This window comes from Corythoichthys intestinalis, chromosome 17, assembly GCF_030265065.1.
Source record: "Corythoichthys intestinalis isolate RoL2023-P3 chromosome 17, ASM3026506v1, whole genome shotgun sequence".
Lineage (NCBI taxonomy): Eukaryota > Metazoa > Chordata > Actinopteri > Syngnathiformes > Syngnathidae > Corythoichthys > Corythoichthys intestinalis.
This window is the reverse complement of record NC_080411.1, coordinates 3,266,326-3,289,566: the sequence shown is the minus strand read 5'-3', so window position 1 is coordinate 3,289,566 and position 23,241 is coordinate 3,266,326. Positions and strand designations below refer to the sequence as shown.

Sequence of the window (23,241 nt, the reverse complement as noted above, 5' to 3'; positions counted from 1 at the left end):
GCAGCAGGTAAACTTAACCACCATGGCGGCGAGAGGCCATGTGCAAGACCCCAACGACCGGAGACTCAGACCCATATACGGTGAGCACCGGCCGGCTCGTTCGGACGAGCGCGCACGTATGCTCTGCTTGAACTTTGGCCTACGCCCTCTTTGAAGTGGACTGTCCCCGAGCCGGAGGGGCAGTCATTTCGCGGCCCCTCCACGGGCGACCACGGGCTCTTCTGCCCGCTTCGCCCTATGACAGTGCACCTTCCCCGGTCGGGCTCGCCCCCACCACCCCGGTTTCTCTACCGTTAGCTTCCCGATGCTAACATAAACTCATACAAACAACCAAGTGTCCAGTTTGGAGGATGTCTCGTTTCCTTCTCCGTAGCTAACGGGCGCTATTTGACAGCTAGCCGCGCAGGCTAACGTGTCGGCTAGCACCTTTTACATGGACTTGACGTCCTTTTGACTAAAAAAGCATCGAATTTAGCGCCGGTTATCCGGTTTTGACTAACTAAAGTCAAGACCTGATGGTTGCGTTCGCAATTTAGCTTTTGCGGCGCGTTTTGTCGCTCGTTGATGGCTATATGGTTAGCTTCCACTTAGCATTCCACGGAACAATGCTTCATGCTCAGCCGCCTAACTAGCGTGGTGGAGCTGTCACTCATCTTTTAACTTCAACTTCGGACATATCGATTATATTTACACCTATTAAATACCAGTATCATGTTGGACTAGTGGTAGACGTGGTCAAAATGTATAATTTCACACCACAAAAAGATGACACTGGATCCTTGCGTTTTAGAAAAGGAAAGGACAATGACAATCTAAACGAGTTGGTATTATTTTTTTCAGTTGACAATTATATGACGATAATTATTATTGTTTTATTGCCCAGCCTGACCTTCATTACCATAATGCATGTATGCATGCCTTTCATGAGCATCACCTTTATACATATACATAATGGGGAATCTGATAAAATAAAACCCCTAGCATAAAGTATGGAATCACCAGTCTCGGACGAGCACTCACTCAGACATTTTATCAATGTAAAACAAACTCGGATAAAAAGCTTGAAAAAATAATGAATTGGTTCAAAACTGCAACTCTTTAGCATTCAGAAACGCAAAAGGAAATGAATAGAAAACATTGTGGTGGTCAGTATATGTTACTTTTATAGAGCAAGTGCAGGGAAATATATATGGAATCGCTCCATTCTGAGGAAAAAAAATATGGAATCATGAGAAACAAACAAAGAAATACCAATCAAAACATCTCTAGTATTTAGTAGCACCACCTCTGGCTATTATGACAGCTTGCAGTCTTTGAAGCAGGACTTGATGAGTATTCTTCATCAATTTGGTGCCAACTCTCTTTGATTGCAGTTGCCAGATCATCCTTGCAGGTCGGAGCCTTGCTGTGGACTATTTTTTCCAATCTCCACCGCAGGTTTTCAATAGACCCTACCCACCGACGTCACAAAATCACGTGCTCGCTGTATGGTTCCGCCCACTTGTCTGTCATTTTGTGTCTGTATTATCAATGGTCTCAGTTGATCGAGCAATTTATAATGCATTTCATGGAAGACCCGGTGCTTTCGGATGCCGTAAACTCACTTGATGCGTTGCATAAAAGGCGTTATGTGGAAAAGCTTCAGTTTATCCATTCGCTAGATCCATATTTGATGTCTAAATCGATGTTTTTCGACCCGCTGTCTCCGCCGTATTTGCCTGACATCTGCTAGCTACCCTGAACTGAACAACTATCTTGTCCACACAAAATCAGCCTATTCTCACGAAAGTTTGAAAAACTTTAAGAGCTTGGAGGCTTATAAATACTTCGTTGCTGGTTGGGTGAAACAGGTCCTCGTCCACGAAAATTCGGCATGAATCTATCTTGTGCTTGGAAAGGTGAGTTACGAAATTTTCAATTCAAAATCTTTTATTCTCGCTAACATCCACTGTCAAGTCTAATTTATTTCATGTCGTTTGTCAATGGAGTTAGGGCTTTTAATGTTTATATGGTTTAGCGATAGCACTCTCACTACATACATACGTGTAGTTTGTCGGCGATTAGCCTAGCAATGATCTTGATTGTGGTTGTCAGCCCAAAACCCTCTAAATATATATTAAATGCATCTTACCAGATATAAAATGACTACTACATAATCTGTGGTAATCGTTTGGAGCCCAGTTTTCTCGTCGAATTGCAGCAGCCCATCTCGCTCTCTTCTCTCCGGGTCTCTCGGAATCCGGTTGAACTTCAAGTCTCTCCGTCTTCTCCGTCTATCTTCTCTGTTATTGCAACCGACCGCCACACACGCCTTCACCATTTTGATTATTAATGTTAACGAGCAGAAAAACACGTCGTAAATAGGAGGAATGTACGTAGCCGTAACAGGTAAACATGATGTGTTGACGGACAATTGGGCGGCACCAGTCAGGAGGAAGGAGTTGTGACGTCACGTGGGTAGGGTCTATAGGGTTGAGATCTGGGCTATTTTCAGTCCATGACATTGACTGGATGAGTCTTTCTCCAAGGAATGCTGTGACAGTTTTAGCTCTGTGGCATGATGCATTGTCATCTCGGAAAATGATTTCATTATCCGCAAACATATTTTCAAGAAAGCTGTCTAAAATTTCAACGTAAACATGTGCATTTATTGAAGATTTAACCACAGCCATCTCCCCAGTGCCTTTGCCTGACATGCAGCCCCATATCATCAAGGACTGAGGGAATTTTGATGTTTTCTTCATTTAGTCATCTTTGTAAATCTCACCGGAACGGCACCAAACAAGAGTTCCAGCATCATCACCATGTCCAAGGCAGATTCTTGACTCGTCACTGAAAATAACTTTCATCCAGTCTTTCACAGTCCATGATTGCCTCTCCTTAGCCCAGGGGTGGGCAAACTATTCTACAAAGGGCCGCAGTGGGTGCGGGATTTAGTTCCAACCCATCATGAGAACAGCCTTTCACCAATCTGGTGTCTTACAAGTGCGATAAATTGATTGCAGTCAGGTGCATCTTGTTTCCACTGAAACCTTTTCGGTTAAACTGTTTGTGCTGAAACAGTTGGAACAAAGACCAGGACCCACTGCGGCCCTTGAGGACTGGTTTGTCCACCCCTACCTTAGCCCATTGCAGTCTTGTTCTTTCTGTTTAAGTGTCAATGATAGTTTCCTTTTAGCTTTTCTGTATGAAAATCCCATTTCCTTTTGGCGATTTTGCACAGTTCTGTCACATATCTTGATTCAAGCTTCCTCCCATTTCTTCATTTGTCTTGTTGTACATCTTTTGTTTCCAAGACATAAGACCTTTAGTTGTTTGTCATGACGTTTGGATGTCTTCCTCGGTCTACCAGTACGCTTAACTTTAACAACCTTGCCATGCTGTTCGTACTTGGTCCAGATTTTTAATACAGCTGACTGTAAACAGCCCACATCTTTGGCAACCATATGTGTAGCATTACCTTCTTCATGAAGTTTGATAATCCTCTCCTTGGTCTCAAGAGACATCTCTCTTGTTGGAGCAATGATCCTTGTGAATCCACTTGGTTCAGCAGCCCTCCAAGGTGGGATAACTGCGCTGTTTTTAACTGCTGACTAGCGAGCAGATCTAATCTGAGGCAGGGGCCCAATTAAGGAAAGGAAATTGACTGGGTGTGACCACCACAATGTTTTTTATTCATTTCTTTTAGTGTTTCTGAATGCCAAGGAGTTGCACTTCTGATTTAATTCATTATTTTTCAAGCTTTCTATCTGAATTTGTTGTACATAATAAAATTGCTGAGTGAGTGCTCGTCCGAGATGGGACTTTTAGCTAGGGGTTTTATGATTATTTCTGTTGACAAAAATTACATGACGATAATTATTGCTATTGTTTTATTGCCCAGGGTGACCTTTATCACCATAATGCATGTTTGCATGCATTTCATGAATATCACTGTAATACTGATACATAATGAGGAATCTGATAAAATAGATACAAAGCAAAGGGGGATGAATTAGTACGCAAGGGGCTGCAATTTTCCGTGTTTCCGTGTCATTGACTAACATTCGTTTATTCGCCGCTCCCAGTCAAAATGGTTTGGACGTCCAGCAGCGTCATTGGCAGCCAATGAGTTAACTTTATCAGACAAGTTTTGCTTCCTTGGTTGGGAGAGAAGAAACGTGACACAGTGGTTGTCTGCTGCAGTTAATTCTGGCCGGCAGCTGTCCTCGAGAGGGGAAACTGGATTTGTCTCTGCATACATTCGCTGTCAACCCAGCCGCCCACTTCAAATCAATCGGACGTCTAATGCCGTCAATGGCAGCCATTGAGTTAAGACTGTTTGTTTCCCCTCAGACTACCTTGACAATGGCAACAACAAGATGGCCATCCAGCAGGCCGACAAGCTGCTGAAAAAGCACAAAGACTTGCACTGCGCCAAGGTAAGAAAACTGTTTTTAAAAAAAAAAAAAATTAATTTGCGATAAACCGCTGTGTTTTGTAAGCCACGTGTTTGATGAGCCAATTACGGATAAAATTATTTCATGCGGTTGAAGGGTTACGAGTGCAAGAATGAAATAAAAAGTGAAATAAATGTTGAAATAAATAAATACAAATTGAAATAAATAAATGATGAAATAAATGTTGAAATAAATTAATATAAATAAAAAATGAAAAAAATGAATTAAAAGTGAAACAAATCTAAATTGAAACAAATATTTAAATAGAAGCATTTTAAAGTGCCCACGACAGGATAAAAAAAGTCTTAAATAGAATTATTATGTGAATTAGAATCATATTTTGAGATGATTCGACTATATAAAACAATTTGGCAAAGCGTGGATGACGAGAAATTAGTCTTTTAATCTGCCGGTTAGCCACGCCTACCATTATAGGGCTCTAGCGTCCCCAACAGGTGGATGACGTCAGCGGGAGAATGGGCTCATCGATCTTACTATTTAGCCCATTGAGGGGAAATTATTCAGAACGAGGAAAACGCAACGAAGAGAGCCGCAAAATGTCCTTGTTTCAGTCTCTCTACGCCAATATTTTTACAGGATATTCTTTTTATACAAGTATTTTTCCCCTATAGCTAAATAAATGGCATGGTATGGCAAATAACAGTCTTGTGCTAAATGGAATATGAAATAATAAAAATGTATTTATTCAGGACGACATGGCAAAATTACTCCATAATGGTCAAAACTGTCGACTTCACCTTTTTTGTCGCACCTCCCGAAGGATATTTTATGCCACCGTAATTAGTCCGGCTTTTGTCATTTTCCTGCCCGGCTTCGGAGAATATAAACAAACCAAGAGGCGTGACAGCTAGCCGACATGGTAACTTGAACCGAGTGACGTCTCAAAGTCTTATTTTTGCTTTTCAAAGCGAAAACTCACACAAAACTAGCCTGGATCATGTCACACGGCGCCGGGGTAGTCTATTGTCTTCGTCGATTGGCAACCCGCCCGGCGGCGAGCAAGTTAGAGCTCGTCCTTCCCCTGCTGTGAGCAGAAGGCTCCTTTGCGGGGAATCAGCTGTGGCCTATACTACGAAGCCGGTTTTCTGGCTTAGCAGGGTAACTTCGAGAGTAACTTCATCACGTGTGACCTAAGTTCGCAGCTAAGTGAGGCTACGAAAGGTGGATATGTTGGAACTGAGAAGTGTTGCAATGCCAAATGTCTCAGAGTTAGATCTTGCTTAACCCCAGGATTCCAATTAACCACGCTCTAAACAGCACTCCTCCGCGGACGTGTTCTCCTGACGATGACAGCGTACCTGGGCAACCCGTACGACATTGGCGAGCGGATTGTGAGGGGCTCTCTTCGGAGGGCACGGGTTTTTGGAGACAGCCAGAATCCGCTGGCGTACCCTGAAGATGTTCTCCATGAAAGATATAGATTTTCAGCTGAGGGAATCGTTATCTGTGCCAGCTGATCGAGGCGGATGTCAGGCCCTCACAACCGCGGAGATTGTGTGCCTGTCTGTGCGCTCTCTGGCCAGGAACAATATTTGCATTCCATCCGTGATGCTGAATATCTGTGTAAGAACACTGTATGCCGTGCGATTCGGAGTGGGGTATGGAAACGTTTCAAATTGATTGTTAAAATCGCTGAATGTAAATGAATGCGGAGCTTTGCTCTCATACAAGAAATATATTTAACAAACTTTTCCAGCGTTATTTCGTTGAAATGCATTTATAATAATCATAGAACTATGTAGACTATTTAAACATTGAGAAAACTTGCGTTTTTTTCTGCCAGTTCGAAGAGATCAAAATAAATGTAAAATCCACTGATAGGACGGACGCACAAATATAAAAGATATAAATGTTTATTGAATATGCATCTTAAAGTCTTGTTTAACTTTGAAAATTCTAGGGCTGCGGCTATATGTGTGTATATATATATATATAAATTAGGGCATTCAAACGGTTAAAATTTTTAATCGAGTTAATTACAGCTTAAAAATTAATTAATCGCAATTAATCGCAATTCAAACCATCTATAAAATATGCCTTATTTTTCTGTGAATTATTGTTGGAATGGAAAGATAAGACACAAGATGGATATATACATTCAACATACGGTACATAAGGACTGTATTTGTTTATTATAACAATAAATCAACAAGATGGCATTAACATTATTAACATTCTGTTAAAGCGAACCATGGATAGAGGGACTTGTAGTTCTTAAAAGAAAAATGTTAGTACAAGTTATAGAAATTTTATATTAAAACCCCTCTTAATGTTTTCGTTTTAATAAAATTTGTAAAATTTTCAATCAAAAAATAAACTAGTAGCCCGCCATTGTTGATGTCAATAATTACTTACACAATGTAATGGGTGCTGAAGCCTATAAAATCAGTCGCACCGAAGCGCCAGCAGAGGGCAGCAAAACTCCATAAAACACAAGTCAGCATTTCACTGTACTGTCATTTAAATCTGTCAAAGCGGGACATCTGCGTTAATTGCGTCAAATATTTTAACGTGATTAATTTAAAAAATTAATTAACGCCCGTTAACGCGATAATTTTGACAGCCCGAATATATATATTACCTAAAACTGCCGTTACGCTTGATAACACACATCACTTAAAAGTTCTGATTTTTTTCCACGTGTTTCAATTGAATTTCTATTTGTGTCAAGCCATTTTTACGTCCTAGTTAAGTTTTAAGTTAGTCTAAACTGTAAGTCCTGACAGGATTTTGAGTTTTTGCAGTGTTCAAAATAAATGTATGATACAGGCTGTATTGGAGCACATTAGGGACCAGTGCTACTTGGTGTTTTATCCTTGTGCTCGGGCCTGCAAATCAAGTTAATTGATCGGCCTCGGGCCGGCCGGGTCAGGCTGGATTTTTTAGGCCCAAACAATAAAAAAAAAAAAAAAAAAAAAAAGGACATACGTATTCATCCAGTCAATGGGACTAAACATACAATCATCCTGCTTCATGTAGTGATGCGCGATAAATCATTTCTTACATTTAACGTACCAAATCTTATTATATTGTCCTGACACCAGGCTTTATTTCTTTTCATGGACAGCGCAGCCCATCCCTCCTCCCACTGCCCAGCAAAGGGCCCCCCGGGAATCCAGGGTGGTCCCCCGGGCCACCCGTGCGCCCATCTACCTGCCTTTTTGGTATCATAGGCACTTTAACACTATAACTACCAAGGGTGGATCAGTTGATACAAATCATTTTTGTAACCTGAGAAGGCTCATCTGACCCAATTCAGCATATCTTTTGTGAGCACTATGGTCCTCATAAGTCATTCCCATTCACACTTGCAAAACCAGTGTTGGATTGCTCTAATTGGCATCTTGAGTGTTTGTGAGGGAGGGCTGTCTTGGCTTTGTTGGACAGTGGACCGCTCAGGCAGGCAATCGGGTGGACAACCTTTTTACATTTTCCAAAAGCTGCAGTTTGCCTACAGTACAAGGGAAGGTGTATTAAAGAAACAAAAAAAAAAACTGATTTTATGTGGTTACATATGACACCTTGCCCTTTTCCCGGGGCTGGGTGTTGGAGGTGGTTGCCGAAGCAATTTTTCCTTCAGCGCCTTCTTTGCGTCTACATGAGAGCAAGCCAATTCCTTTGCAAGACGCACCAACAACTCCACCCGTCTCTCTAATATTCTCTGGTCTGGTATTTCTTTCCCAAAAAAACTTCTAGTGTTAATGACACATTTAATAATTTATTTAAATTTATTTTTTGCACTCCTGGTCTGCCGTACATGACGATGCATCAAAGGCTGATTTCGCAAATCTTCACTCCGGTCACCTTTTTAAAAACCCTCGTTTCGATCGGCCAAATAGTTTGTTTTTTTTCATGGCGTCTCCTTTTTTGACAGGTGCTGAAGGCCATCGGACTCCAGCGGACAGGCAAACAGGACGAAGCCTTCTCCCTAGCGCAGGAGGTGACCTCGCTGGAGCCTACGGATGACAACTCCCTTCAAGCGCTCACGATACTCTACAGGGAGATGCATCGGCGTGAGTGCAAAAGAACGCATCGCTCCGCGGCAGCGTGCTTCAACTCATGTGCGTGTGTGTGGCTTCCAGCCGAGTTGGTGACCAAACTGTATGAGGTGGCGGTGAAGAAGGTGCCGCTCAGCGAGGAGTACCACTCGCACCTCTTCATGGCGTACGCCCGTGTCGGCGAGTACAAAAAGATGCAGCAGGTATGACCCCCACCTACCGTCATCAAATTGACTTTTCGCAAACTACGCTCCCAAAATGGCCATTGACCAACTGTACGTCTTAGGAACCGTTGTTGCCCCAAATGTCTCATTGATCATTTTTATTAAATGGGACGTTGCTCTTCAATTTTAAAAAATGTTTTTTAAAAAAAATCTCCAGCCGATGTTACCCGGATTTTCGTGCAAATCACACTTTAAATGCCTCAAAAAAACCTTTTAAATTAAACCCTTCAATGCCAGCAATATGAAGCAGTTATCAGAGAATCCCAAAATTTGAAAAATGAGGTCCTAATGAAACATTTTTTTCAAATTTGTAAAAAGGAAAGTCAAAATGAATATGTGTAATAAGCGCTCAGATATCTAGAACCCTTGCTAAATCCTGTTTTTTTCATGGAACCTGCAGATGCATGTGTTGACTTGCATCCATTTTGTTTTCAAAAAGAAATGTCAAAATTCTGATTTAGTCTCAAAATCAAGAAATTTTAGGTGTATCAAATGTGATACATTTGGCAATATAGGGTTAAAAAAATGTCTCATTATATCGTCTTTATACAGTGCCTTGCAAAAGTATTCGGCCCCCTTGAATCTTGCAACCTTTCGCCACATTTCAGGCTTCAAACATAAAGATATGAAATTTAATTTTTTTGTCAAGAATCAACAACAAGTGGGACACAATCGTGAAGTGGAACAACATTAATTGGATAATTTAAACTTTTTTAACAAATAAAAAACTGAAAAGTGGGGCATGCAATATTATTCGGCCCCTTTACTTTCAGTGCAGCAAACTCACTCCAGAAGTTCAGTAAGGATCTCTGAATGATCCAATGTTGTCCTAAATGACCAATGATGATAAATAGAATCCACCTGTGTGTAATCAAGTCTCCGTATAAATGCACCTGCTCTGTGATAGTCTCAGGGTTCTGTTTAAAGTGCAGAGAGCATTATGAAAACCAAGGAACACACCAGGCAGGTTCCGAGATAATGTTGTGGAGAAGTTTAAAGCCGGATTTGGATACAAAAAGATTTCCCAAGCTTTAAACATCTCAAGGAGCACTGTGCAAGCCATCATATTGAAATGGAAGGAGCATCAGACCGCTGGAAATCTACCAAGACCCGGCCGTCCTTCCAAACTTTCTTCTCAAACAAGGAGAAAACTGATCAGAGATGCAGCCAAGAGGCCCATGATCACTCTGGATGAACTGCAGAGATCTACAGCTGAGGTGGGAGAGTCTGTTCATAGGACAACAATCAGTCGTACACTGCACAAATCTGGCCTTTATGGAAGAGTGGCAAGAAGAAAGCCATTTCTCAAAGATATCCATAAAAAGTCTGGTTTAAAGTTTGCCACAAGCCACCTGGGAGACGCACCAAACATGTGGAAGAAGGTGCTCTGGTCAGATGAAACCAAAATGGAACTTTTTGGCCACAATGCAAAACGATATGTTTGGCGTAAAAGCAACACAGCTCATCACCCTGAACACACCATCCCCACTGTCAAACATGGTGGTGGCAGCATCGTGGTTTGGGCCTGCTTTTCTTCAGCAGGGACAGGGAAGATGGTTAAAATCGACGGGAAGATGGATGCAGCCAAATACAGGAACATTCTGGAAGAAAACCTGTTGGTATCTGCACAAGACCTGAGACTGGGACGGAGATCTTCCAACAGGACAATGATCCAAAACATAAAGCCAAATCTACAATGGAATGGTTGAAAAATAAACGTATCCAGGTGTTAGAATGGCCAAGTCAAAGTCCAGACCTGAATCCAATTGAGAATCTGTAGAAAGAGCTGAAGACTGCTGTTCAAAAACACTCTCCATCCAACCTCACTGAGCTCGAGCTGTTTTGCAAGGAAGAATGGGCAAGAATGTCCATCTCTCGATGTGCAAAACTGATAGAAACATACCCCAAGCGACTTGCAGCTGTAATTGGAGCAAAAGGTGGCGCTACAAAGTATTAACGCAAGGGGGCCGAATAATATTGCACGCCCCACTTTTCAGTTTTTTATTTGTTAAAAAAGTTTAAATTATCCAATAAATGTGGTTCCACTTCACGATTGTGTCCCACTTGTTGTTGATTCTTGACAAAAAATAAAATTTTATATCATTATGTTTGAAGCCTGAAATGTGGCGAAAAGTTGCAAGGTTCAAGGGGGCCGAATACTTTTGCAAGGCACTGTAGCTAGAAAACAAAACATTAGATTTGAATACCATGATTTTTTCTTTCATCCCTACAGGCAGGTATGGCCTTGTACAAAATTGTCCCCAAGAATCCCTACTACTTCTGGTCCGTCATGAGTCTGGTCATGCAGGTACATATAGATCTGTCATTCTCACTATCCATCGCGACAATTTTTCTTTGAACGCCACCTCGGGGTTGTACTTCAGGCCATCTCGGCACAGGATGAAAAACTTTCTCAAACCATGTTCCTCCCCCTGGCCGAACGCATGGTGGAGAAGATGGTCAAAGAAGACAAAATTGAAGCAGAAGCAGAGGTGAGATTTGTCAAAGGTTGAAATCACTGTTGCACCGATACCTTTTTTTTGCCCGGATACCGATACTTGGCTGTGCAGTATCGGCCGAAACCGATACAACTCCATTTATATATGTGTGTGTGTGTGTGTGTATCAGAGGTTGCGCTAGACTTTTTCGTTGTCTGTCATTTTGACAGACAAGTGTCATAAAAATCCGGTCATAATCTATTTTTACCCGTCACATTTTAAAAATGATAATAATGACATATTCAATAGTATTTAGTTTTCATTCATTTTTAATTATTATTATGTCCGAACAAGCTTAACAAGAGGCAAACAGACAGCGGAGTGCATCAATCAGCGACGGGCAGACGTGCCGTTAGCAAAGCGACGAGGGCAGGACGAGGGACTTGCGCGCGAAAGTAAACTTACGAGGAGAACGGAGTTTATTCAACATGGCTAGCGCGAGACAGACTGTTGTCAATGACTGGTGTCGATGTGTTTTAGCTAATTTAAAACTGAATTTACTGCGGATTGGAACATTCTCGGCTTTCCCGTTCGCCAACCGTGTTGTTGTTGAGACGGCTTTCGGCGCGCAAGAGTGACGTTGCTCGTGAAGAACGCGTCGCGCAAATAAACAAATCTGATTTGTCGATTGATTTTGTGCCTACTCGAGAGGCTGTGTCCCAGACTTTTCTCTCAGTGTTTGAAATATACAGGGAGAACAGTCTGGCCGTGCCAGGCAAACACTCAGTTGCCTTGACATTTTTCCGAGTAAGGCAAACGACGTCATGCATCAAGAGAGACAATAGCTAATTAATATGCTCACTCGCCACCCTGTGGTCTGGGGTGTGAATTGCAACCTGTCAAAATGACGGATGGACTTCAGTTTTTTCCGTCACCGTTTTAAAAAACCGGTCAACGACGGAAAATATTCGGTTAACGCGACCCCTGGTGTATATATAATATATATATATGTATATATATGTGTATATTTTTTATTATGTAAGTACAGGATATACTGTATGTATATATTTTCCCCAAGTGGAAGCTCCCATGATCCTAATAAATTTAATAATAAAAAAAAAAATATATATATATATATATATATACACGTGTATATATACAGTGGGGAGAACAAGTATTTGATACACTGCCAATGGGTTTTCCCATTGACTGTGTATCAAATACTTGTTCTCCCCACTGTATATACACGTATATGCCTGCATGTGAGACTGTATTCAGCTTCGTGCGTTCCAAATACGTGTGCTTCATATATTCCTTTGAACTTCAACAATGGCACCTGTTGACTGCCTTATCAAGATAGGACTCCCTCTTGTACCAGCCAGAGCTAGTTTCCAAGGTCATAACTCAGGATGTTTTTCTGTGGAAAATCCCCTGGTTGGGCTGTAATAATTTTCACTTCTGTTTCACAGTAAGCATCCTTAGGTAAAGCCCTTTCAATAGTATAAAGGAACTTGGCTCACTTTGTCTCACTGTACAACTGCGTGATCACAGCACTTGACTGGATCGCACCATTCTTACCCTTGATATATTTATATATGTTTATAAAGTCTTCGAAGCAGGCAATCCTTGGCTGAGTTTGATTCTTTCTCTTATTTGAGTTATTGATTGTTGCTTGTCTTTGGGGTGGAAAATTGAACTTCCCTGACAATACTAACATTTTTCTTTTAAGAACTGCAAGTCTTTTCTCCGTGGTTCCCTTTAATGATACTGGAAAATTGTATGACTGACTTTCTGTCCCTGGACCTTCGTTTTCTTTGCATTATTGAAAGTTGTGTGTGGTGTGTGACGGCAGGTGCAGCTCTACTTTATGATCCTCGAGCGCTTGGGAAAATGTCAAGAGGCTTTGGAAGTCATCAAAGGTCCACTAGGAGGTAAGCATGGAGAGAGAGAGAGAGACACAGACATTCTTCTTTCCGGCTTCTACGCCTCCTCACTGTGTCATATCGCCGGCCGCAGAGAAGCTGACCAGCGAGCTTCAGAGTCGAGAGAGCAAGTGCATGATGTTGTACCGGCGACTTCGCCGTTGGCCCGAGTGCAACGCTCTGGCTCGCAAGCTCCTTCTCAACAAGTAAGAATTTCCTCTTGTTGACCGCAGAACCCGCCAACTCTCATACACATAAGCACCCTGACTAAACTGCAGGTGTACCTGTTTTCATATGGTATTATATAATTGAAGAAAAATACATTTATTGCTTTTTTTCACTAATTCTATATATAATTTTTAAAAATGTATTTCATTGAAAGCAACACTAGGTAACTTTTCACTAGGTAACTTTGCAACCGTTATAAAATATTTTCAAAACATTTGAGATGTCGACTGACAACTAGTTGAATGACACCTCTTCATACAGCATCTTGAAGGGGTCTGTATGGCTTTTACCAGCACTAATTAAGTTTTAGGAGGGTGGCAGGAACCCCGCCACACACACACAAAAAAAAAACTACAAATTTGCTGACTGTAGGCCTGTTGCGATTAAAAAAATTTTTGTGTGCGATAATTTATCCCATAAATTATTGCAATATGCGATATTATTGTGCCGCTCCAATTTTTTAAAAAAACGATTTACAATAACACAGTGAGAATATATATTAATAGATCAAGTACACCCATTTAAACGCGATGTTTACTCTTAAATTAAAAAATATTGTTTAAGAAATCACAACTAAAACAATAGACCATGCCTCTTAAGTAAAAGACAACAATATTAAAACCGCTCAGGAACACAGAATAAATTAAATGTGTTTTTCAAGAAAAAAAATAAAATTGCACTTAAAAACTTAAGCATTTAGGCCAGGGGTGTCCAAACTTTTTGCAAAGGGGGCCAGATTTGGTGTGGTAAAAATGTGGGGGGCCGACCTTGGCTGACATCCTTTACGTAGAACAGTATATTTAAGCAAATTTTAGCAAGCCATTATGTGTGTCACATTTGCATTATTATTGTTTTTTTAATTAATAATTTCAACTCGCAAATAGCCTTTGTGGCGTTCTCTTTCGACTCTCGGCCTCTTGTGAAACACTGCTGCTGTAACATTAAACTAGCTTCAAGTTGCTTCAATTTCTCGCGACGTATCTTCCCTGTAATCTTGTCGTACATGTCAGCGTGTCTTGTCTGGTAATACATTGAACTCTTTAAAAACAGCAGCTGTCTCTTTGCAAATGACGCAGATGCAGTTGTTGCGTATTTTAGTGAAGAAATAGTCGAATTTCCACCTAGCCTTGAAGCGTCGGACAACTTCTTTTTTTGGTGATTGTCACCATTTTAGAAAATTGGGAGTAAAAGGTCACACGGGGTAATGTTGCTTGGAGTAATGCCGCTTTTTAGTGGGTAAATGAGGAGCAGCATTTAGTGTGTAAGCTACTTCATATGCTGGTAGCAGTACTGCTGACCAATTTATTAAGTCTGTGTGCGGGCCAGACGTTATTGATTTTATGACAGAGCCTGGGGGCCGGATGAAATTTGTCCACGGGCCGCATTTGGCCCCCGGGCCGGACTTTGGACATGTCTGATTTAGGCAAATGAAAACTTCCCCTCAGCTTCAGCTATGGTGTCCCATAGGGATGCCACGATACAGTTAAGTCACGGTTCGGTACGATTTTCGATACGGGGGACACAATTTTTGATTCGATTAAATGCGTTTAATGCTCTGAAAAACAAAACAAAAACAAATGTATTTTTTGTTCCTTTTTTTTTTTTTTTTTTTTTTTTTTTTTTTTTTTTTTTTTGCTAACGAGCAAAAATTAAATTGCCATCATATAAACATGCATTTTAGTGCATAATTTTTATGTGCTTACTTCTTACTGATCTGAAGAAATTTTGTATAAAAGTGCTGAGAACATTTTTTACTGTTTGTAAAGTGAGGCGGGGCACATTGTTGATTGCTACAGCGCTTAGCAGCTAGGTTTACAACATGAGCAAAACATCCTATTTGTGGTCTGAATCCATATGGGTCACGTACTGAATTAACAATATTTGCAGCATTATCTATAGTCACTGGTATGGATTGATTTGGCCTGCTTAACTTCTATTCAGTTATGGCGGTTTATAATTCATCGATGTAGTATATGGACTACGTGTCCCATAATCATCCTGGGCTCACGTAGCCAATGGCATGGGACATGGAATATCTAGTTTGCTATTTCATGATATTTAGTGTGTGCGCGCATTAAAAAAGTTAGCAAACGCCATAGAAGTCACGTCTGCTCATTACTGCACAACACCAGCATATGACAATCGACTTTCGTAAACAGGACGAGTTTGAAGCAGCTGTTCGTTGTCAAAGCGAGGTTGTTCGTAGCAGCCAAGTCGGTAGCAATGTTTTGGCAAATTTCGTTGTAAAAATCCAGAAGTGCATGTACAACCTTCCACCTCCATAATGAAATGTTCTTTGTCCATGTTCGCTGATGTTTAATCTGTTGATAAGACACTGGGCTGTTGACTCCAGGCCTGGATCCGCCCATTTTGACGGAAGCGTCCCCAGCAAAAATAGAAAATTGGCCAAACCATTCGGCGTGCTCGGCACAACACCGGCACGCCGTAGATGGTCAGCAGTCAATCCGGAGCACTGACGTATTATGAAATAAAAATGCTTTTTCGTGTCACAGGCACTTTAAGGCAAAACACTACCGCTTTTGTCCACCGGCGTCGCTAAAAACGACCAAAATGTTTTGATTTTGGGTGATTTTCGATTTTTGGTAATTTTAAAGTTACCAAAAATTCAATTTTGAAGTTACCAAGTGTTGCTTTAACATTAATATTTCATTTTTATGATTGATTTGATAGATGAATCTTTTAATTTGTTGCCGTTGACGATGTTAGGTTGCATAAATAAATCTCAAAATAAGATTCATCAGGAAATAAATTGATAATCTCTGAAATCCCTCAATTATTATTTCATAGATTAGCTCTTTCAGTGTCTTTGACAATGACAGACATCCAATCATGTGCAGTCCATTTGTGAGTCGGCTATGAATTGAAATGAGATTGTGCCTGGTAGACATCCAAGGACTACCAGCAGCGTCAATGCAGTCAATGAATAGAATAGAAAGCCTTTATTGTTATTGTACAGAGTACAATAAGATTTAAAGTGAGTTAAATGAGTTAACTATTTGAAGAGTTTATTCATTTTGAAATGTCTTCGACTGGCTTTGACCTAACTGTTCCGCCGTGTTGTCACTCCGCTCACAGTCCTGACGATTGGCAATTCTTTCTGGCCTACTTTGACTCGCTCTTCCACCTTATGGATCAATCGTGGGCTCCGCCGGAGGAAGGAGAACAGTAAGTACCAGTCATTCATGAATTTTCCAGATGGCAATTAGAGAAACACTAGGTAACTTTTCAACATTGAAAAAAATAGTTTCGTAACGTTTGTGATCATATGTCGACTCACAACGAGTTGAATGACCTCTTTTATTGAGTCATGTGAAAAAAATTATGAGAACCCATGAAATATTCAGTTCACTAGCTATTAGGTGGTTGGGTGTCCTAACTTTTTCCCCAGTGAGAATATGCATTTTTGTTGATATATTTGGTTTAATGAGTAAAACAATGTTATTTTTTACCTGCAATTAAAGTGCGCATGACATGAGAAAAAAAGTCTTAAATAGCATTATTATATGAATTTGAATCATATTTTGAGACGATTCGACTACATACAACAATTTAGCAAAGCGCATATGACGAGAAATTAGTCTTTTAATCTTCCGGTTAGCCACGCCTACCATTATAGGGCTGGAGCATCCCCAACAGGTGGATGACGTCAGCGGGGGAATGGGCTCAATTTTGAGGGGGAATTATTCAGAACGAGGAAAACGTGACGAAGAGAGCCGCAAAATGTCATTGTTTCAGTCTCTCTACTTCAATATTTTTACAGGGTATTCTTTTTATCCAAGTATTTTCACCAATAGCTAAATAAATGGCATGATATGACAAATAAGTCTTGTGCTAAATGGAATATAAAATAATAAAAATGCATTAATTCAGGACGACATGGCAAAATTACTCCATAATGGTCAAAACTGTCAACTTCACCTTCACTGTTGCACCTCTCGAATGATATTTTATGCCACCTAAGTCCGGCTTATGTCATTTCCCTTCCCCGGTTTCGGAGAATGTAAACAAACCAAGGGGCGTGACAGCTAGCCGACATGCTAACCCGAGTGATGTTTCAAAGTCTTCGAAGCGGAAATTCACACATAACTGGCCGGGATCATTTCACATGACGACCGGGTTGTCGATTGTCTTCGCCGATCGACAACCCGCCCGGCTGCAAACAAGGTATAGCTCGTCGTTCCCCTGCTGAGGACAGAGGGCTCGTTTGGTGGGAAGCGGCTGGACAATGACCGCCGGACAGACCGGCCGACGTCGGAGGAGCGCGTAGCTGCCAAATGATTAACACGAATATGGCAAAATAATGCTATACTACACGGCGGAGTCGTAAACAGCGAGAGACTTGGTGGAGGAGGGCGGCTGCAGTTCTTATGCAGCTAACATGACCATATGTGTACGAGGAGAGCTTTTTACATGCCCATCCATGATCAAACATAAGTAATCCTTTATTTAAAGAAAGTTTGTAGTGTTTACTTTGTAATCGCTGTATTCGCGGCTATTTTTAACACAATGTTGCAATTTCTGATCGGTTGGAAAATTTGAGAGCACATGAAGTGCGTTGAAAATCAATCGCTGTCATTCGTAACTTCCGCCTGGCAAGCTGGCATCAGCGCTCGTGTTGTTTGTCCATTGTTTTAGCATGCGCGACTGTGGTTTCGTTTGCTCTGGCGTAGTTATGACACGCCCGTCACGATCGAAATGCATGATGGGAAGTTGAGGCAACCATGACTGTGAGTAGTGGCTGTTCATGTTATATGATGTGTGCTGTCTAACTTGAAGTGCGACGATTCTTGGGGTCACATACATACCTACATAGTCTGTGGTGATCGTTTGGTGCCCAGATTTCTTGTCGAATTACAGCAGTCCATCTCGCTCTCCTCTTCGGGTCTCTCAGAATACGGTAGAACTTCAAGTCTCTCAGTCTATCTTCTCTGTTACTGCAACCAACCGCCACACACGCTTTCACCATTTTGATTATTCATGTTAACGAGCAGAAAAACACGCCGTAATAGGAGCCATGTACGTAGCGGTAATGTGTAAACACGACGAGCTGACACACAATATGGCGGCTCCAGTCAAGGGGGGCGGAGTTGTGACGTCATGTGATTGGGGTCTTTACACAGGCGGCAATCTAGTCCACCAATTTGATGACGCGCTGGCACACCGGGTGCACCAATAAGAACCTCGCGTTGATGTGTCAATCACGGTGCCGCCGCCAGACCCTGGTGACGCTACAATATTCTGACAAAATAGCCAACGACGTCATGCATTAAGAGAGACAATGGCTAATTAAGATGCTCACTCGCCACCCTGTGGTCTGGGGTGTGAATTGCAACCTGTCAAAATGACGGACGGACTTCAGTTTTTTCCGTCACCGTTTTAAAAAACCGGTCAACGACGGAAAATATTCGGTTGACGCGACCCCTGGGCTTATAGTCCGAAAATTAGGGTATGTGTCATTCATTTATACATCGCTTGGTACATAAAACTAGCAAAGCAATGATACCAACACTGATAACTGGTATATGTGCTCGCGATAGCCGAGTCCTTGTCGTACTATCGATACATCTATGAATTACTGGCTGTTTACTGTCGAAATGTTAGTTTGCTATCGATACAGCCGAATCGCTAGCCTGTAAAACCAGATATCTGGTCGTATCGGTTTATCATTCTCAAGCTTAGTTTAAACTGCCTGGACGTATGTCGCCGTTCAGCCGAGCGGAAGGTAAAGCTGTCCTTGCACGCAGCTGTTCAGAGGGAGAGGTGCACCACACGGTGGCGGAGGCGACTCTGTTCGTGGAGGAGAGGATCGCGGGCGAAGACTGCAAAGATGGCCGCGCGCTGCGAGGTCCTTACCTGGCGCGTCTGGAGCTCATGCAGCGACTACGAGAGCGCCACCATGCCGGGGAACGCCAGCTGGGTAAGAACGAAAGCTGCGGTTTGCTCGTTTCCTTTTGTTTTTCAAGCGCACATTTTTTGTTGCGCCCAGGAGAGCCTTTGGAGCTGATGGTGCAATTTTTCGTCAAGTTTGGCGACAAGCCTTGCTGCGTCACCGACCTCAACGTTTACCTGCACCTGCTAGACGCCGAGCAACACGAGCAGGTGAGCGAGCGCCGCCTCGTGCCGTGTTCAGATGCCCCTCCGCAGAACGTGACTGTGGGCGCTTTTAGTTGGCGGAGCGGCTGAGCGAGGCTGCACCCAGGGGACCCGACGGCTCGGCCTTTCCAGATGACGCCAAATCGTTACAGAGGCACTTGTGCGCGTGTCAGCTGAGTCGGGCGCTGGGCCTGCATCACGCCATGGACTCCGCCGCCAAGCTGAGGCTCGCCGATGAGCTCAAGGCGCACTATCGACACGGCCTCAAGTTTGGTGAGGATGCGTGGATTTCCAACGAGCGAAACATTGCTAAGCAATTGTCCGTTAACTCGTCGGCTGCCACTGATGACGATAGATGTTCAATTTATTATTTTTGTTGTGTGTGTGTGCTCATTGTAGAGCCTAGTTCGGGCCTAAAAAATCCAGCCCGACCCGACACGGCCCGCTGGTATTAAGGCCCGACCCGGCCCGAGCTCGATCACTTAACTAGATTTGCAGGCCCGAGCCCGAAAAACCGGATTTATTTATTTATTTATTTATTTTTTTTTTTGAGTGACGCGGAAAAAACGCAGCAGCAGCAATTTATTTTCATTTCTTCGAGTTGGCAGAAAAAAACGCAAGGTTTCTTAATGTTTAAATAATCTACATATTTTTTTGAGAATTATCGAAGCATTCACACAACGAAATAACGCTGGGAAAGTTTGTTAAACATATTTCTGAGTGTGTGGGATATTGTTCTCACATGGACGCGCCTCTCTGACAAGGAAATGAAAATGAGGGCGGTGCCTCGGCAGTGCGCAAACGGTACAGCGGGAGGACAAGAAGAAAAAGCGGCCGGCGCCACGGCGTTCGTGCACACGCACAAGCAAAAGCGCAATACAGAGAGCCTGCTCTCCATTTTTAAAATTTATTTATTAATTAAAAAAAAATAATTTATTAGTCCGGCATGGCGGCCCGACCCGACCTGACCCGAACGTGAATGCTTAAAATGTGGGCCCGACCAGACCTGAATGTCGGGTCGGGTTCGGGCACAAAATCTAACCTCTAACTCATTGTATTTATTTGGATTTAGCATTGGAGAGAGATACATATAAGACATGTTTTTTCACTTTTTTTCACCAAAGTATACTAAAAAAAAAAAAACTTTTATGTATATACAGTGATGAGCAGAAATATTTGCACCCCTTGTGATTTTGCAAGTTCACCCACTTAGAAAATCGGTACAGGTCTGAAATTTCACTTATAGATGCATTTTCACTTATAGAGACATGATCTCCGGAACTCACATTGTATGATTTTTCAACAATTTATTTGTAATTTACTGGGGTTCATAAGTATTTGTACCTCTGAGAAAATCGGTGCTAATATTTAGTGCAGAAGCCTTTGTTTGCAATTACAGACGTCAGATTCTTTCTGTAGTTCTTCACCAGGTTTTCACATTTGGAAACAGGTATTTTGGTCCATTCCTCCACAATAATTTTCTCTAGACCTGTCAAGGTTTCGGGGCTATCGTTGAGAAATACGAAGTTTCAGTTAGCTCCATCCAAAGATTTTCTACCCAATTGAGGTCTGGAGACTGGCTAGGCGACTCCAGAAAATGATGTGCTTTTTGAGGAGCCACTCCTAAGTTAGCTTGGCTGTGTGCTTCAGATCATTGTCATGTTGGAAGATCTAGGCACGACTCATCTTCAAGTATCTGACTGAGGGAAGGAAGTTGTGGCTCAAAATCTGACAATACGTTTCCCCATTCATCCTCTGCTGTACAGTACAGTCGTCCTGTCCCCTTTCCCGAAAAGCAGCTCCAAAGCACGAGGTTTCCACCTCTCTACTTCACAGTGGGGATGGTGTTCTTGGGATTGTACTCACCCTTCTTTTTCCTCCACACACAACGAGGAAAGTTTGCACCAAAAAGTTCTGCTTTGGTCTCATCTGACCACATGAATTTCTCCCATGACCCCTCTGCACCATTCAGATAGTCCCTGGCAAACTTCACATGTACTGACTTCAACCTTGAAACTGAAATTTTGGCTTCCAAGCGTATCTGGCTAGATAAAACCTTAAAGCCTGCCAGTCATCGTTAACTTTAACAAGCAACTCCAGTGCAATTTAGGAACAAGAAAAGCAGCAGGAGGGAAAGTGATACTACGTGATCGGATCGGGACATCTAATATGTATTTTTTAATCGAAAAAAAAAAACTGACGGACTGAGGGTGCGAAGTTTGAATCGCAAAGTAGCGACGGATCACTGTATTTCTCAAAGTGTCTTTTTGCCATTTTCCCCAGGGAAGAACGCGCTGAAAACGGAGCTTCAGTTTTCCGACATGTACTGCCTGATGGCGGCTCACGTCTACATCGACTTGTGGACGGAAAGCGGTGAGAGTCCCTTTTGCTTCCGTCTTCGCCATGTCTCGCTCGCTCTCTTGGCATGACGCATTCTCGCTCGTTGGGTCGATCAGGAGACGAAAAAATGGCGTGTCAGAGTCTGGGGCTCCTTCAGGAAGGCTTGGCCAACAGCCCGAGCAACGCTCAGTTCAAGCTGCTGCTGCTGCTCCTGTACTGCCGGCTGGGCGCCTTCGAGCCGGTGGCAGAGCTTTACGCCAGCCTGGATGCCAAGCACGTGCAGCACGACACCATCGGCTTCCTCCTGACGCGCTACGCTCAGTCCTTGGGACACTTTGCCGCAGCGTCCCAAGCCTGCAACTCCTCGCTCAGGTTTTTCCACTCCAACCAGAAAGATGTGAGTCTGCCTGCCTGCCTGCCTCCACGTCACTCTCCTGAAAAATATTGCACACTAAAGAGGGTACCACACTTATTAACCAGACACAACTATGAGCCATGGATGCCCACGTTTGAAGTGGCTATTTCTCTATCATTGTAAAAACACAGACGAAATCATTCGACCAATCAGAGTGAAGTATTACCGAAACAAAATAGTGACGTCACGTACCGTAATGGTCGGCAACGGATCGCCGCATACGTTTCTTCAACACAACATGGCCGTGTCAATTACAAAAAAATCGTTTTTTATATATAATATACATATAAAAGGGGTGTGACGGTACACAAAAATCTCGGTACGGTACGTACCTCGGTTTTGAGGTCACGGTTCGGTTCATTTTCGGTACAGTAAGAAAACGCAAAATATAAATGTGCTAGTTGTTTATGACACACTTTTGTGCTTTCAAAAATACGAACATTAGCCTACACAAAGCTAGAATTCTGCTCAAAAATAGAAAATACAATATTCTGAAATGTAGATATTTTGAAAATAAAAATAACTTTGGCTAAGACTTTTTCTTTAAAACAAATATCTGATGTGCAAAATTGAACAGTTGTAACACTGAAGTGAAGAATTGTTCCATCAATATTCTTTTTTAATTTGAATTCTCCACCCAGAGGGCCAGCCATCTTCCATGTTAACATTTAACCGTTACCCACGCTGCTCACTGCACTTCTGAGTGGTGCGACGGCCCTGGCCGTTTAATTGTTATCTTTTTTGAGACTGTCAGTCATCTGTTCGCCACGTCCGCCAGCTGGCTGCCTCCCCTCCCAATGCGGCGTACTCTGATTGACGCCGGACGGGCAGACAATGTCACCGCCGCGGACGGGCCACCCGAACTAGCCGCTGTCTGACATGTATCCATTATGCAGCGCTTTGTTTACATTTTCGGCAATAACGACACTTGCTTTACGGCAGCTAATCCGATACACGGTAATACGGCTCTGGGTAATACAATTAGGCCGTTGTTTGAGCTTGCATACCCGCGTTTGTGTTGTATTGTGCCTGAGTCTTGTTAACCAAATAAAGGCAGCGTTAACAAAGGTCATCTGACCTCTCGTCATTTTACAGTCAACAC

The 23,241-nt window shown here is 42.4% G+C and overlaps 1 protein-coding gene across 2 annotated transcripts in view; it reads left to right on the top strand.

Moving 5' to 3' along the window:
• naa25 (N-alpha-acetyltransferase 25, NatB auxiliary subunit) overlaps window positions 1-23,241 on the top strand; it is a 41,870-nt gene that overhangs the window by 206 nt on the left and 18,423 nt on the right. For both annotated transcript variants that reach the window (XM_057819539.1, XM_057819540.1), the window contains exons 2-15: window positions 5-80; window positions 4,336-4,421; window positions 8,335-8,473; window positions 8,543-8,661; window positions 10,916-10,990; window positions 11,067-11,174; window positions 12,973-13,051; window positions 13,137-13,248; window positions 16,367-16,456; window positions 19,036-19,208; window positions 19,278-19,390; window positions 19,459-19,657; window positions 21,668-21,757; window positions 21,841-22,121. In XM_057819539.1, the coding sequence (XP_057675522.1) occupies window positions 5-80; window positions 4,336-4,421; window positions 8,335-8,473; window positions 8,543-8,661; window positions 10,916-10,990; window positions 11,067-11,174; window positions 12,973-13,051; window positions 13,137-13,248; window positions 16,367-16,456; window positions 19,036-19,208; window positions 19,278-19,390; window positions 19,459-19,657; window positions 21,668-21,757; window positions 21,841-22,121 (1,740 nt within the window). The remainder of the gene's footprint in view (window positions 1-4; window positions 81-4,335; window positions 4,422-8,334; window positions 8,474-8,542; window positions 8,662-10,915; window positions 10,991-11,066; window positions 11,175-12,972; window positions 13,052-13,136; window positions 13,249-16,366; window positions 16,457-19,035; window positions 19,209-19,277; window positions 19,391-19,458; window positions 19,658-21,667; window positions 21,758-21,840; window positions 22,122-23,241) is intronic.